Source organism: Equus quagga, unplaced genomic scaffold (assembly GCF_021613505.1).
Source record: "Equus quagga isolate Etosha38 unplaced genomic scaffold, UCLA_HA_Equagga_1.0 220_RagTag, whole genome shotgun sequence".
NCBI lineage: Eukaryota > Metazoa > Chordata > Mammalia > Perissodactyla > Equidae > Equus > Equus quagga.
The window spans coordinates 3,179,291-3,191,782 of NW_025799647.1; the positions used below are offsets into that span (position 1 = coordinate 3,179,291).

General features: G+C 32.8%; 1 protein-coding gene across 4 annotated transcripts in view; it reads right to left on the reverse strand.

The window, feature by feature from the left end:
• The window catches only part of LOC124233758 (gephyrin), a 574,265-nt gene that overhangs the window by 274,242 nt on the left and 287,531 nt on the right, over positions 1-12,492 (reverse strand). For all 4 annotated transcript variants that reach the window (XM_046650942.1, XM_046650941.1, XM_046650940.1 and 1 more), the window contains exon 5: positions 1,990-2,084. In XM_046650942.1, the coding sequence (XP_046506898.1) occupies positions 1,990-2,084 (95 nt within the window). The remainder of the gene's footprint in view (positions 1-1,989; positions 2,085-12,492) is intronic.

Genomic DNA, 12,492 nt, shown 5'->3' on the forward strand with positions numbered 1-12,492 from the left:
GAGCACTTACTATGTATCAGAAGTTGTTTTAGGGGCTACGGATGTAAAAATGAATAAGATACAGCTCCCATTCTTAAGGATTTTACACAAATTAGGCAATACAGACAAGTAAGTAAATAATTACAATATAGTATGTGCTTTAATAGAAGCATGTAGAAAACTCAAAGTACATATGAGGTAAAAATGCTGTAGAAAGGAAGCATCAATCTAATCATGGCTTTGAAAAGCACAAAAAATGAACAGTCAAGGAAATATTCCACAATTCCCTCTTCTACAACTCATGGAGACTACTATCTCTATTTCAAATTTGTAAATAAACTCTCAGTTAAATTAGTAATGAACACAAAGAAAAGCCAGAAGAAACTGTTACCGTGCTGTGATAAAGATGATGGATCTATTCCAAAGTACTTAGAATAAGCTCCTGCTGATTAATTTTTCACTCACTCAACAGTCCAGGGCTCAGTAATTACGTGGATTCAGAATGTAGAGGAGAAATTAATCCAGAAAAATCTTTCAGTAAGACAACAGTGATATTTCCATGCTGGATCAAGACAGTTATATTCAATTTAGAGTTACCTTAACAGTTGCAAAGAATAAGTTCTTCAGGTAAACTGTGGGATCCTTAAGGTGAGGACCATGCCTGATTTTTCTTTCTATCCTTAGTATCCCTAATAGTTAATATGGGCCTGGCAAATAGAGCATTATTTTGTTTGTTGAATTAGACTTTTATTATAAAAGAATTAACAAGAGATGACATTTAATTCTTTCTTGACTATATTCCTTGTATGCCAAGAAACAGTTCTTTTGTGTTCAAAGACCACTACTTCATTCCACGAAGAAAAGAGATCAGTTGTGACCATTTACCTCCTATGTCTAGGTGACATAAATAAGGGTTAATAATAAAGAACACCAACAGCATAAAAGATTCAATGTGAGTTCCTTAAAGACCAGCATGGGCTTTTAATTTAAAATCTCGATCATGCTACTTTAATTTTCTTTTTGCTCTTACTAAAATTAAATATTATAATACAGTACTTGTGACAGCAAAGAAAATATAGTAACTAATGGCCCATTCACATTTCCCTGTAGCTGTGCTTCAAGTGGCTGCCACTAATAGGTTATAAACTTAGTCTAAGTAACAGAAAGGGCACTGTGACTCATATTCCATGCATCAAATGGATATATTAACTTTTATGTTCATATCGCACACAAGATCAATAAATGGTTATAAATAATTATTGTTAAATCCTACAATTAGAAACTTGCTATGTATTTTTAGGGTGCTTTGAGATCAACTGTCTAGTAATCAACGGTCATTAAATCAACAGATTCTCACTAAGTTGATATTTCTGTCTTTAACTTAAATAACATATGCTGTCCTCATTAAAGGGGATTTTAATCTAAGAGTTGCTAAAATAATAATAAATAAATAACTAAACCATCAGCTCGAAGATGGATTTGAAGATGGATGTCAACATTTATGTCAACAAAGGCATAGTTTTAAATATATTAATTTAATAAACTAATAATATATTATTGAGCTCTTTTCATGACCACACATCATTATGCCTATTTACAAATTGGAATAAATGTTCCTAACTTATGAGAACTTATTTTTAAAAATTCTACTGTTCAGTTTTATTAAATTAGTATTTAATGACAATTAATGCATATTAATTGATGATTACAAATAATCACAAAAAGAATAATTTTACATCTTAATAAACTGAACTCTTCTCTGGGTTGGGATTAACAACTTTTAGCAGTAATATAATATTTTCTAAAAATTTAAACAATATGTAAAAAAAAAAAAAACGTGAAGAAAATTGTGGCCAAGATTTAACCAGACAAGATATTAAGACTTAACTCTAGGATACAAAGAGGGCAATCTTAAGTGTTATGACTAAAGTTCTTTAGGTTTATCAGTCTACTGTAGTGATTAGAGATATGGAATTAACTTTCTTTGCAACATGTTGGTGACTTTCTTACCTAGAGAGCATGCCCAGAGGTGTAACATTAAGTGATCCCATCAGCATTGCCAGGGCCATCCCTGGTGCTTCCCGTTCTATTACTTCTTTTGTGGCCTGTAATTAAAGATTAAATAGCAGACTGAGTGAAATTAGCCAAAAAGAAGGAATACAGAGTAGTAAAATTAACTTAAAAATAACTATAAATCATGCTTTCTATAAACCATACTTTGTAGTTCTCCAAACATTTTTTTTTAAGGCATCAAGACAGTTCTTTGGGACCACTGAATAAAAGCTGAGTGAGGATCAGGACACCCAGGGAACTTTATATTAGCAGACCTTTCTTAGCAGACCTTTCTTACCCTTACAACTCAGAAGTATTTGATAGAAGTCTCATCTAGCCTAATAACCTAAATTTTAAAATACAACTTCAGTTGCTATAGAAGCTCGACAGATTTTCATAGGGTGAGAAATCTGGGTATTTTTCTGTGTCTATTATTCTTGAAATAATTAGTCCCTGGAAACCTGAGATCTCTCTGTATCTCTCCTAGCTCCATGGTTTTATGATATAATTAAAAAGAACTCAAGAACTCACCAAGTCAATTTTCCCCATTTATTGGGCAGAAGAAAAACTCTAGATTTACCATCTTCCATATCTTCAATATAAATTATCTGATTGTTTATATTTTTTTATTTTTGAGGAAGATTAGCCCTGAGTTCACATCCATGCCCATCTTTCTCTACTTTATATGTGGGATGCCTGCCACAGCATGGCTTGCCAAGCGGTGCCATGTCCGCACCTGGGATCCAAACTGGCAAACCCCAGGCTGCCAAAGCGGAATGTGCGCACTTAACTGCTGCGCCACCGGGCAGGCCTCTATAATGAAAGTCTTAAGATAGGACATTCTTTTAGACAAGTGTGGTTAAACTTGGATAAGCTAATGAAGGAAATAGGAAACTTTCATTTCTAAAAGTCAATTAAAATAGGTACATATTTATCATACTGTGATGATAAAGATATGTTTTAGGCTAAATTTTGGGAGTGAAATACCTGACTTAATCCATTTCTAATCCTCTGTTTCTACAAATGCAGCAGGTTATAATAAATGAGAGCAATACAAAAACAAAGATTGCAAAATACTTTTCCAGTAAATAAGAAGACAAACGAAATAAAAAGTAAATTATGGTGGAATATAGAGAAAGGTGGATATTTAAATATTTCATTAGAAGTAAAGTGATAGTTCTGAATAAGATTGTAGCCTTGGTCAAAATTTAGGTTGAGGAATCAGCAAAGCAGTTAAAATGCATCAAGTACATGTTAGACGTCAGTTGATGTTATAAATAAAGTTTTAAGAGGCACATAAATTAGTTATTTAATCCCTTATAATTATATAGAATAAACGATTACCAGAATTGACATAATCTACTGATCCACTGAATCCCAGCACAATGCAATTATTTAACAATGGCAGAAATTTTAAAGGAAAACTAGCACTATCATAATGCTTTTCAATGAAACCTGCTTTAAAAATAGAGGGCCAGCACGCAGGAGAAAAGGAAATTCTTAAATTCCTAAATTTGGGGGTTACTTTTACTTAAATACATAGCTAAAAATTGTGGAGCTAGCATTATCTAGAATCTATCCCTTATTTTCCAGATTCAATCTATCTGGTATGATTTTGAAGTCTCCTGAGAGGAAACACTATTACCATGTTATAAATTGCTGTATTGAGATTTACGACTCCTTCTTAGGGACCTTGAAATATTTGAGCCCTAAAAGTCAAGCATGGGATGTTACCAAGAAAGTCTTAAAAGAGCTCTTTGGATAGGGTTAACATTTATTTATCTGCTCGAAAATGTCACACAAGCAATGTTTAACACTTAATGAATTTGGGGGCCTGCATAGAGATGTACTCCAAAGTATAACAACACACTTTACTTAAGGACAAAGGAAGAAAATATCAACAGATAGTTGAGAGGAAGTCTTTCACTTAAAAAGATACTTGAAAGCACAACATTTATCCATCCATACAATAAATACTTATTAAGCATCTACTATGTGCTAGGTAGTATTCTAAGGCACTGATGTTGCAGTATTGAATAAAACAAACTTATAAGAGTGTGTAAACTCACTGTCACCTACTACATAAAAAACTCAATTGACAAATTATATATGAGAATTACCTAAAAGAGATATAAATTAATCTTTCTACATCCTCTAAAATATACCATTGGATTTGGCCAGACCACAGTGGTCTATCTGGAATGTCTCATTTCACTTGCTTAGAGAACACAACCTAATTCCATCTTATTTTTCTTTGCCCTATTTTTCAACATTTATCTTATTAAAGGTTCTGGTGTATTTATACATTTGGGTAAACCACATTAAATATTTTTTAGGATATTAACAAATATATGGTTGATGGACAGATAAATGCATATATGTATTCTTTACAAAGAGATCATCTTTTTCTAGACATAATTTAGGAAGGACAGTTAATTCTTTCTGAAGACTTTCTAGAGAATTTGGGCCTATCGATACAAATCTTGTATACTTTCGAACATAAGAGAAAGATATATATTTTCATGATGCCAGTGAAAGGCATTGGTGCTGACAGGAGTGAACGACAGGGGAGGCTGTCAGACTCTCTCTAGGACTACACAAAAACCAATCTTTTCGATAGGGTGTTCCTAAATAATGCACAGTCTTTTTTACATCTGTATCAAATATACCTCTTCCATAAAACATCAGAGCTTTTCTGTTTCCTTTTTAGTTTCTCTTTCTCTCAAGCTGTTTGGTGTAGCAGAAAAACCACCATCTGTGACGTCAGACAACGTCACTACACAGTTGAGGTCCAGCAGAGTAAGACTAGATCGGTTAAGCCACCGACACAGTGCCCAACATACAGTATATAGACTCAATACATATTTGTTGAATAAAAGAATGAATAAATAAGTTAACTAATATAAATTTGAAACGGGCTTTGTCAGTTAGTTATTCTATGAATTAGAACAAAATATTTAACCTCTCTGAGCTTCAATGTACTTAAGAATAAAATGGAGATAATAACAAAACATACCTATATTTTATGAGAACTAAATGATATAAATAAATCACCTAGCACAGAGTAGGTATTCAATACATGTCAATTCTCTCTATGCAGCTACCTTCCAATTCTCCTTACATCCTTGCAGTTTTAATCATAACAGAGAACAGAAATAATTCAAAACTCCAGAAAACAAATCTAGATACAGTGGTCGAGAACCAAAGATGAGGGCAAAGAGAAGAGAGAGAACCTAAATGTAAGACCATTGGAAAGTGGGAGGGCAGGAAGCAGAAACCTGAAATAGTGGGATCTAAAGGGAACAAGCAGCCAAATGAAGCAGGAACTAGAAGATGGATGGGAGGGCAAGAGCTGGGTGAAAACATCTATAAACTGTAAATGGGGAGGTACAAGTGGAAGGCAAAGAACAAGACAATAAAACTTAATTTAGAATAAAACAAGAAAAGTTGTCTGTCTAAATTATTAGAAAATCCAAACAGAAGAATGGTTTTAACAAATGTAGGTTTTTCCTTTTAATCAGATATTCTAGTACAATACAGATAAAGTGTTAATGAGTAGGTAGCAAGCATTCTTTATCAATAGACTATTCATAATAAAATGGCAAAAAGATGCTATTAAAAGTTTGAAGCTATTTTTTCTTCATTAGCTAAAATTCTGTTTCTCACTTTTTCATACATTATTAATTTGATTATCAAATTCTTTTTTTCCTTGAGCAACAGAAATTTATATTCCTACTTCAGACACAACTTTTCTGAACTGGCAGAGTCCAAAATAATGAGGTTTAATTGGATTTACCTATTCTCTTTAAATAAGACATTTGATCTTTAACTTCCAAATACTTTATAAACTATGCAAGTTGTAACCGCCTATGGAAAATCACTTATCGTGATTTTTTCTTTTACCCTTGAAGCTTTGAAGATTAAAGTCAGAAAGATGCTTCAAAGACTGCTCAAGTTGCAAAAAAGAGTGTCATAAACAATGATTCTATAGCCCAGGGAACTTGTCAATAAAATCCAGGTCCATTTTTAACTTCACAGGAAAAATGACCTTAAAAAAATGTTATTGCTTTAACAGGCAATGATGTTTAAATATGTACAGGACACACAATAGCTAAATGTAAATGTGCAGAAGTTCCTCATATGCATGGTGATTGTGAAAAATCACTTAGTATAGTGCTCATACTTTTATTAACAGAGCCTAATTTGTGTATTAATATTTACATGCTTGTTACTTGACTAGGTAGATTTAATAAAATTTCCTCCTAACAATTGATGCAGTGCCCTCCGCTGATTAGATAATCTTAAATAAAGACTATCTGTGAAACACCATCTAATGGGTACTAAGCTATCCAGGTGGGATATGGTTAGAGCAGTGGTTCTAACACTTCAGTGTGCATCAGAATCCCCTATAGGGTTTGTTAAACACCGATTGCTGGGCCCTGAGCAGAAATTTTGATTCAGAATATCTGGTTGGGGCCTCAAAATTTGCATTTCTAACAAGTGTCCAGCTTATGCTTGTGATGCTGGTCAAAAGACCACACTTTGAAAAACACATTGCACATGGAAGAAATGAGGTAGATTAATGATAATATGTACCACTTAATCTAATCTTCATGATACCTTGTGTTCAACTTTGTAAAGTAGATTGAAATAAATGTGAGGATCCTTCATTAGAGCAAAATATGGACCCAGTTAGGAGATAAATTAGTAAAAATAGGCAGTTTAATGCCAGCCAACTAGATTTCCCTGACTCTGTCCCTTAAAGGGCAACCACATTAATATTGTTTTACATTTTAAAAAAGGGTTATAATAAACTTATAATTCAGAGCATGCCCCTATATGTATTCTGTAGTACAGAGAAGCTATCTTTAACATTTTTTTTTTGAGGACTACATATGATGCATAAAATTTACATACAAGACTAACTCCTACAGATGTTTAAGGAGCACCAGCTATGAATCTACTCCTTTCTCCTCTCATTTAAGAAACAGCAAAATGAAAGTGAGAGCCACATTGTTATAAGGGCAGCCTTGAATTTATTCTAATTAGTTGAAAACATTCATTTGCTGATTCTGTTAATTTTATGTTAGTCGCAAACATCTTTCAACCAATCAGAACACATCAGTGTATCATAACAGTGTGATTAAGTGGTTAAAGACTACTGCTACAAAGGAGAAGCTGCAACCAAGGAGTGAAAGCAGTTATCCCAGTTTTACTTGGGAGATACGATCTTATTGATAATGCATTTCTTTTTCTTCGGGTTTTAGCCTTCTTAAATATTTACATCTTCTTTCACTCCTGGAAGAAGCAGAACGCTTTTCAAAACGGAGATACTCCATTTTGGTTTTCAGTTAGAGTTGTACAATATTTAAATAAGATCTGATTATGATGAAAGATCAAAGGACAGAGTACAATTTTAGAGAGAAAACAAGGAAAAAAAGAGTAAAAATTTAAGTACTGCAGGCAATTTCATCTTCCATTCCACTCAATGAACATGTACTTTGCAGTGAAAATGAGATGCCGTTAAGAGTCTGCTATTTCCACAGTTCATCTCAGTTCCCGTAAGAGTCACTGAGTTAGCATATCACCATGCTAGGTAAAGTTCTAGTGATTAAAGCTAAGTATTTCTTGTATAATATGACCCCTAAAGCAAGCCAACCAATTTATTTGGCTCAATAAAAGGATTTATTTCAACGTTAGAGTAAAAACTGGTTGTTGGGCTACTGAGAATATGTCTTCATACAATATAGTACGGGTGACTGAAAGATTTCCAAGCGTTACTTTAACTATGAAAAATCTCACCCTGTTTGCTAACATTTAGATCCCAACCCTTGTTAAATATCCAACTTGAGTATACAGCAGTGAGTACTTTTCTCTTAACATAGTGTGCTATTTTTCACATTATTTTCCTCCTTTATCTAAATATTAATTTGTCAAATTATCAAACAAAAAATCAGGAACTCAGATGAGCAAATTATTTTTATTAGATATTTTTCACAAGAATACTTATCTTCATATTCTACTTACATAAACAGTACTACTTTATATCTTGTTCTAGGGAAAGGTGAAAGAATAACACTATTTCTATGAATTATCAGCATTTTCATATCTGCAATATACATTGTTTCATTTGGCATTATGTGAAAAACAGTAAAGTTCTCCCTTATGGTAGGGTGTTGGTTACATATGTCTTTCAAGCTATATAGAAAAAAATTTTATTCATTTATGCTCCTCAAAAGTTGATATATAGATATGGGAAAATATCCTGTTTCTCAAATCTGAAGAAAGATGAACCAATTTGAAATTGTATTGAAAAGCTGCTGTCTGGTCAATGAACTGGTGACTATATAACCCAGTCTCTTTACTCCAGCTACTCTGGAGTTTTACTTTGTTTTTTAATGTGGTTAGTAGTATATAATATAAGCAGAAACATAACAGCTGACTAAAAAAACTATACATTGGATTTTCATTTTATTAATGATCACACATAACTAGTTGGTTTACTTAAAGGAGTGCAAGTTTTTAATGTTCAGATAACAACACAACTTTAGGCTGTGCTTAAACATCTTCATTGAAAAGAAAAGAAAAAAGCTCCTACTTTAGGCGTATAAGTACTATTTGCAAATGACTCACTGCCAAATGATTTTAGAAAATCTAAAACTTTGCTCTTTTGCCCTGAGATATGATAATGCCCATTGGTGATCTCTTTAGAAAGTAGCCACATTAGAAACATGTACTTATCATGTTTGAAATTCTCTTTCTCCAAAACTAGATTCTCACCAAAAGAGGCACAGGAGACAAAGAGGAACAAGAGATAGGTCAGGTAAAGGAAGTGGAATGAGAAGAGATAAAAAACCAAAAAGAGCTCCTTTCTATTTTAATTATTATTATAAGGTGTTGCCTTTCATCATCTCATACCATCCTCAGTTTTAAAATTAGGGGCCAACTGGGAAAGAGGAAAAGAGCACAGTACTTCCTAAAAGCAAACAAATTCAATATTTCTGTTGTCTTGATATAAGCTTAACTAAGTAGAAGTTCCAAGAGTAAAGATGAGAGGAGAATGCATACACATAAGTATTTGGAGGATATGGCATGCTGTAGCTTGAATTAAATAACTTGCTCTCTACAATTTTCACTGTCTAAAGATTGATTTTAAAGCTACTAACCTCTCACTTTATGATCAGGCTTTTTATTCATCATCTATAACCTAGTAGATGTTGTTTTTCATTATTCACATACTGAATGAATATCAGTTTTTGTTCTATGCCTCCAGAAATTTATCTATCTCCCAGTTTTCCATTTGTAAAAAGAAGGTAATGATATTTGTTACCTTTCTTATAAAACTAAAGTGCTAATACTCGAAAGCATTTTTAGTTAACTAAAAAGATGTCACAATATTTATACTGCTAGTTTGATAACATTTTACACTACATAAATTTACAATGCTCTGAAAAAGCTCTTATTTCTCTTATTCACTACATTGGTGAGCTAAACATGAATATTATTATTTAGCCACATAATTCAATAGAAGAAATATTCACATCAGAACTTTTTATTTTCAGTGACTTTCTTACAAAATACCTATAGACATTCTCTAATTAAATACTTAACACATTTCTGTATTACATGAGACAGAGGAGACATTTATTACTTCTCTTTCTGTAAGTGAAGAAATGGACACACCAATAAGTTCTAATGACTAATCCAAAACCACAGAGTAAATCAACAGAAAACTCCAGAAGGGAACTCAGGCCTATAGACTCCAATTCTGAACCTAATCCATTAATCTATTATTATGTGCTTCCCAGTTATAAAGCACTACACCCTATTCAAACATAGGAAGGATCTTTGTATTCTGCTTAAATGCAATAAAACATATAAAATGATCAGTATCATTCCTATCACATAGCAAGTGCTTAACAAATGTTAGGTACTATTATTCGTATTAAAGCACAAATCTAAAGGTACCTAATACTGCAGAAGTTGCTGTTATGGACTATAGTCAAAGCAGCTGTGAAACTGAATAGTTCTATCAGAAGCAGTACAGAACAGAAGCTATTAGCATGTCTGTTTTTGAACGTGTATGAATTACTAGAAGATGTTTGAAGAATTCCAGGTGCTAGCAGCAATCTTGAAAATTTAATGAAGATTTATCAAGAAGCAGCAGCTTTGGAGACAACAATTACAAGGAATATAGCCTTGGACACTGCCATAAAACCTCTGAACTAGATCAGGAAAAGGATGTGAGAAGACTGAACATGTCTTTCAAAGAAAAAGGAACTAACAACATCTCCTGGATTTAAGCTTCCACCCAAGTCCAACAGAAAACAGCAGTGTAATTATGTATCTAAGCAAAGATGAAAAAAATGTAAGCAAGTGTCCATAACTACTTCTGGTAAATAAAATTGTTCAAATTGGTAAACCAAATAAGTTTACATCAATTTTTTAATTTCCATTAACAGCCATACACTAAAAATTAAAGCTGTAAAACAACAGCAGCCTAGGCCTTTTTTCTTGTTAGAACGGGAATAAGACTCAGAATGACACAAAATAGGGGAATGTTTCACTCAATTCAAGTTAAGGCTCTGTTGCTCGTACTAAACAAGGGTCTTATCATAATCATTTAAAATCAACCATTGTTATACTTTATAGTGGAAAAATCTACTTTGAAAGTCTCTACAAACATAAGAATGGATAAAAAATAATTCAGTAAGTTACAATCTGAAATATAAAAGGAAGAATACTATTTATTAAATAAAATTGACATGTTAGATAAAAGAAAGTCTTTACATTTGTTACATTGGAAGAGAAATCTCTTAACAATGGACTTAATAATCAGAAGACTAATTTTTAAAAACTGTTATGAAAAGAGGTACAGCTCTCCTTTGCCGCTAAAAAGGATAAAACTGTAAGAATACAAAAAAGATCATAAAAATAAAACATTCTTTAAAAAATTAAATAATACTTCTTATATACACTAATTTGAAAGCTAAAAAAGCATTTTATTTTATAATTATGAGATTCTTCCAAGGAATCATAGTTTATATATATTTATATATACAACTACAGGCACACACACACATATATATATATTTTTGGTATGGAAATTTGGGCTGATATCTCAGAACCAGGATTTGTAATTTAAGCTCTGAAGATACTAGACTCTTTCAAAACATCCAGATTATGGTGCTGAGAATAAGGTAGTTATTAAATACAGCCTATGTCACCTTCAAGTCTGAGATTTAGAAGAAGTCAAAACAGAGTCCATCCTTGGATAAAACAGATTACACTTCACAAAACTGAGGATGATATATGTGTGTGTGTGTATGTGTGTGCACATGTCCTAGGATTGGGACTGAGTTCTTCAGGTTACTGCTATAGGCAACTGAATAGTTGACTTTATTAGGGCAGCTGGTGGGAGTAGGGAGGAAAAAGTTGGTTGCTATCTACTGGCACTAAACAAATCCTGTCACCTAGTCAGAATGTATAGGAATGATCATCCCTAAGACTAACACACACAAACATACACACTCCTGATACTGCTCATTTATAACATTTCCTCTTTCAGTGCCCCTTTGAAGTTCATTTCAGCCCAATGGTATGCTCTAGAAATCATACCCCTAAGCACGGCTCAGGATATGCAAGAGCCAAACCAAAATCACAAGAATCAACCAAAAAAGGATATAAAAAATTCAGGTTTATAAAACAAACCTGAAAGATTTGGTAACCAGGCAATATTATTTTATATTAAAATAATTATGAACAGAGTTAACTCAGGTTTTCTCTTCACACAATAAAAATTAAGTATCCAAGAGCAGCGGGTGGCCAAAGCAGAAACACTAAGTAGGGCAGATGGAAACTGACATTTTGCTCAACACTATAACAGGAAAAGCAGACTTCTTCAATACCAAACCATATTGCCAAACACAATAAACACAATAAACCATGTTTCCTCTAGGGAAAGGAGAGAAAAGAAAGAAATAGGTGGGGATATGGAGAGTGGCAACACTAGATTCTGTCAGGTCCTGGTTGTCCAGAGAAGTGTTTTTTTTCTTCTTTTTTTTTTATTAACGAAAGTTGCCCAGAAGCTATCAGACTTTGTGTAATTTTCTCTGAACAATTTTCAGATACCATAACTTTTGCAAATTCTGTTTTTTAAAAAAAGCTTTTTATATTATGTAATGATGGATCTATGTAAAGAATATTTTCCTTAATCTTCCTGACCTGTCTCTGATAGTCAGCAGCAATGACAAGAAAACATCAAAGAGAAACAGCAGTTGTTTAAACTCGGAAGGAATCAGAAAAAAAGAAGGAAATTATGACATATATTCATTTCCAGCAACACAAAATAAACCTGGCCTAAATCAATCAGGGTAAATATAGGTCTACTCTTAAAGTTATTTACAAAAATGAAAGTAAATCTGAATTGTTCTGTGTCATTGAGATAGGTATGTCAGGAAG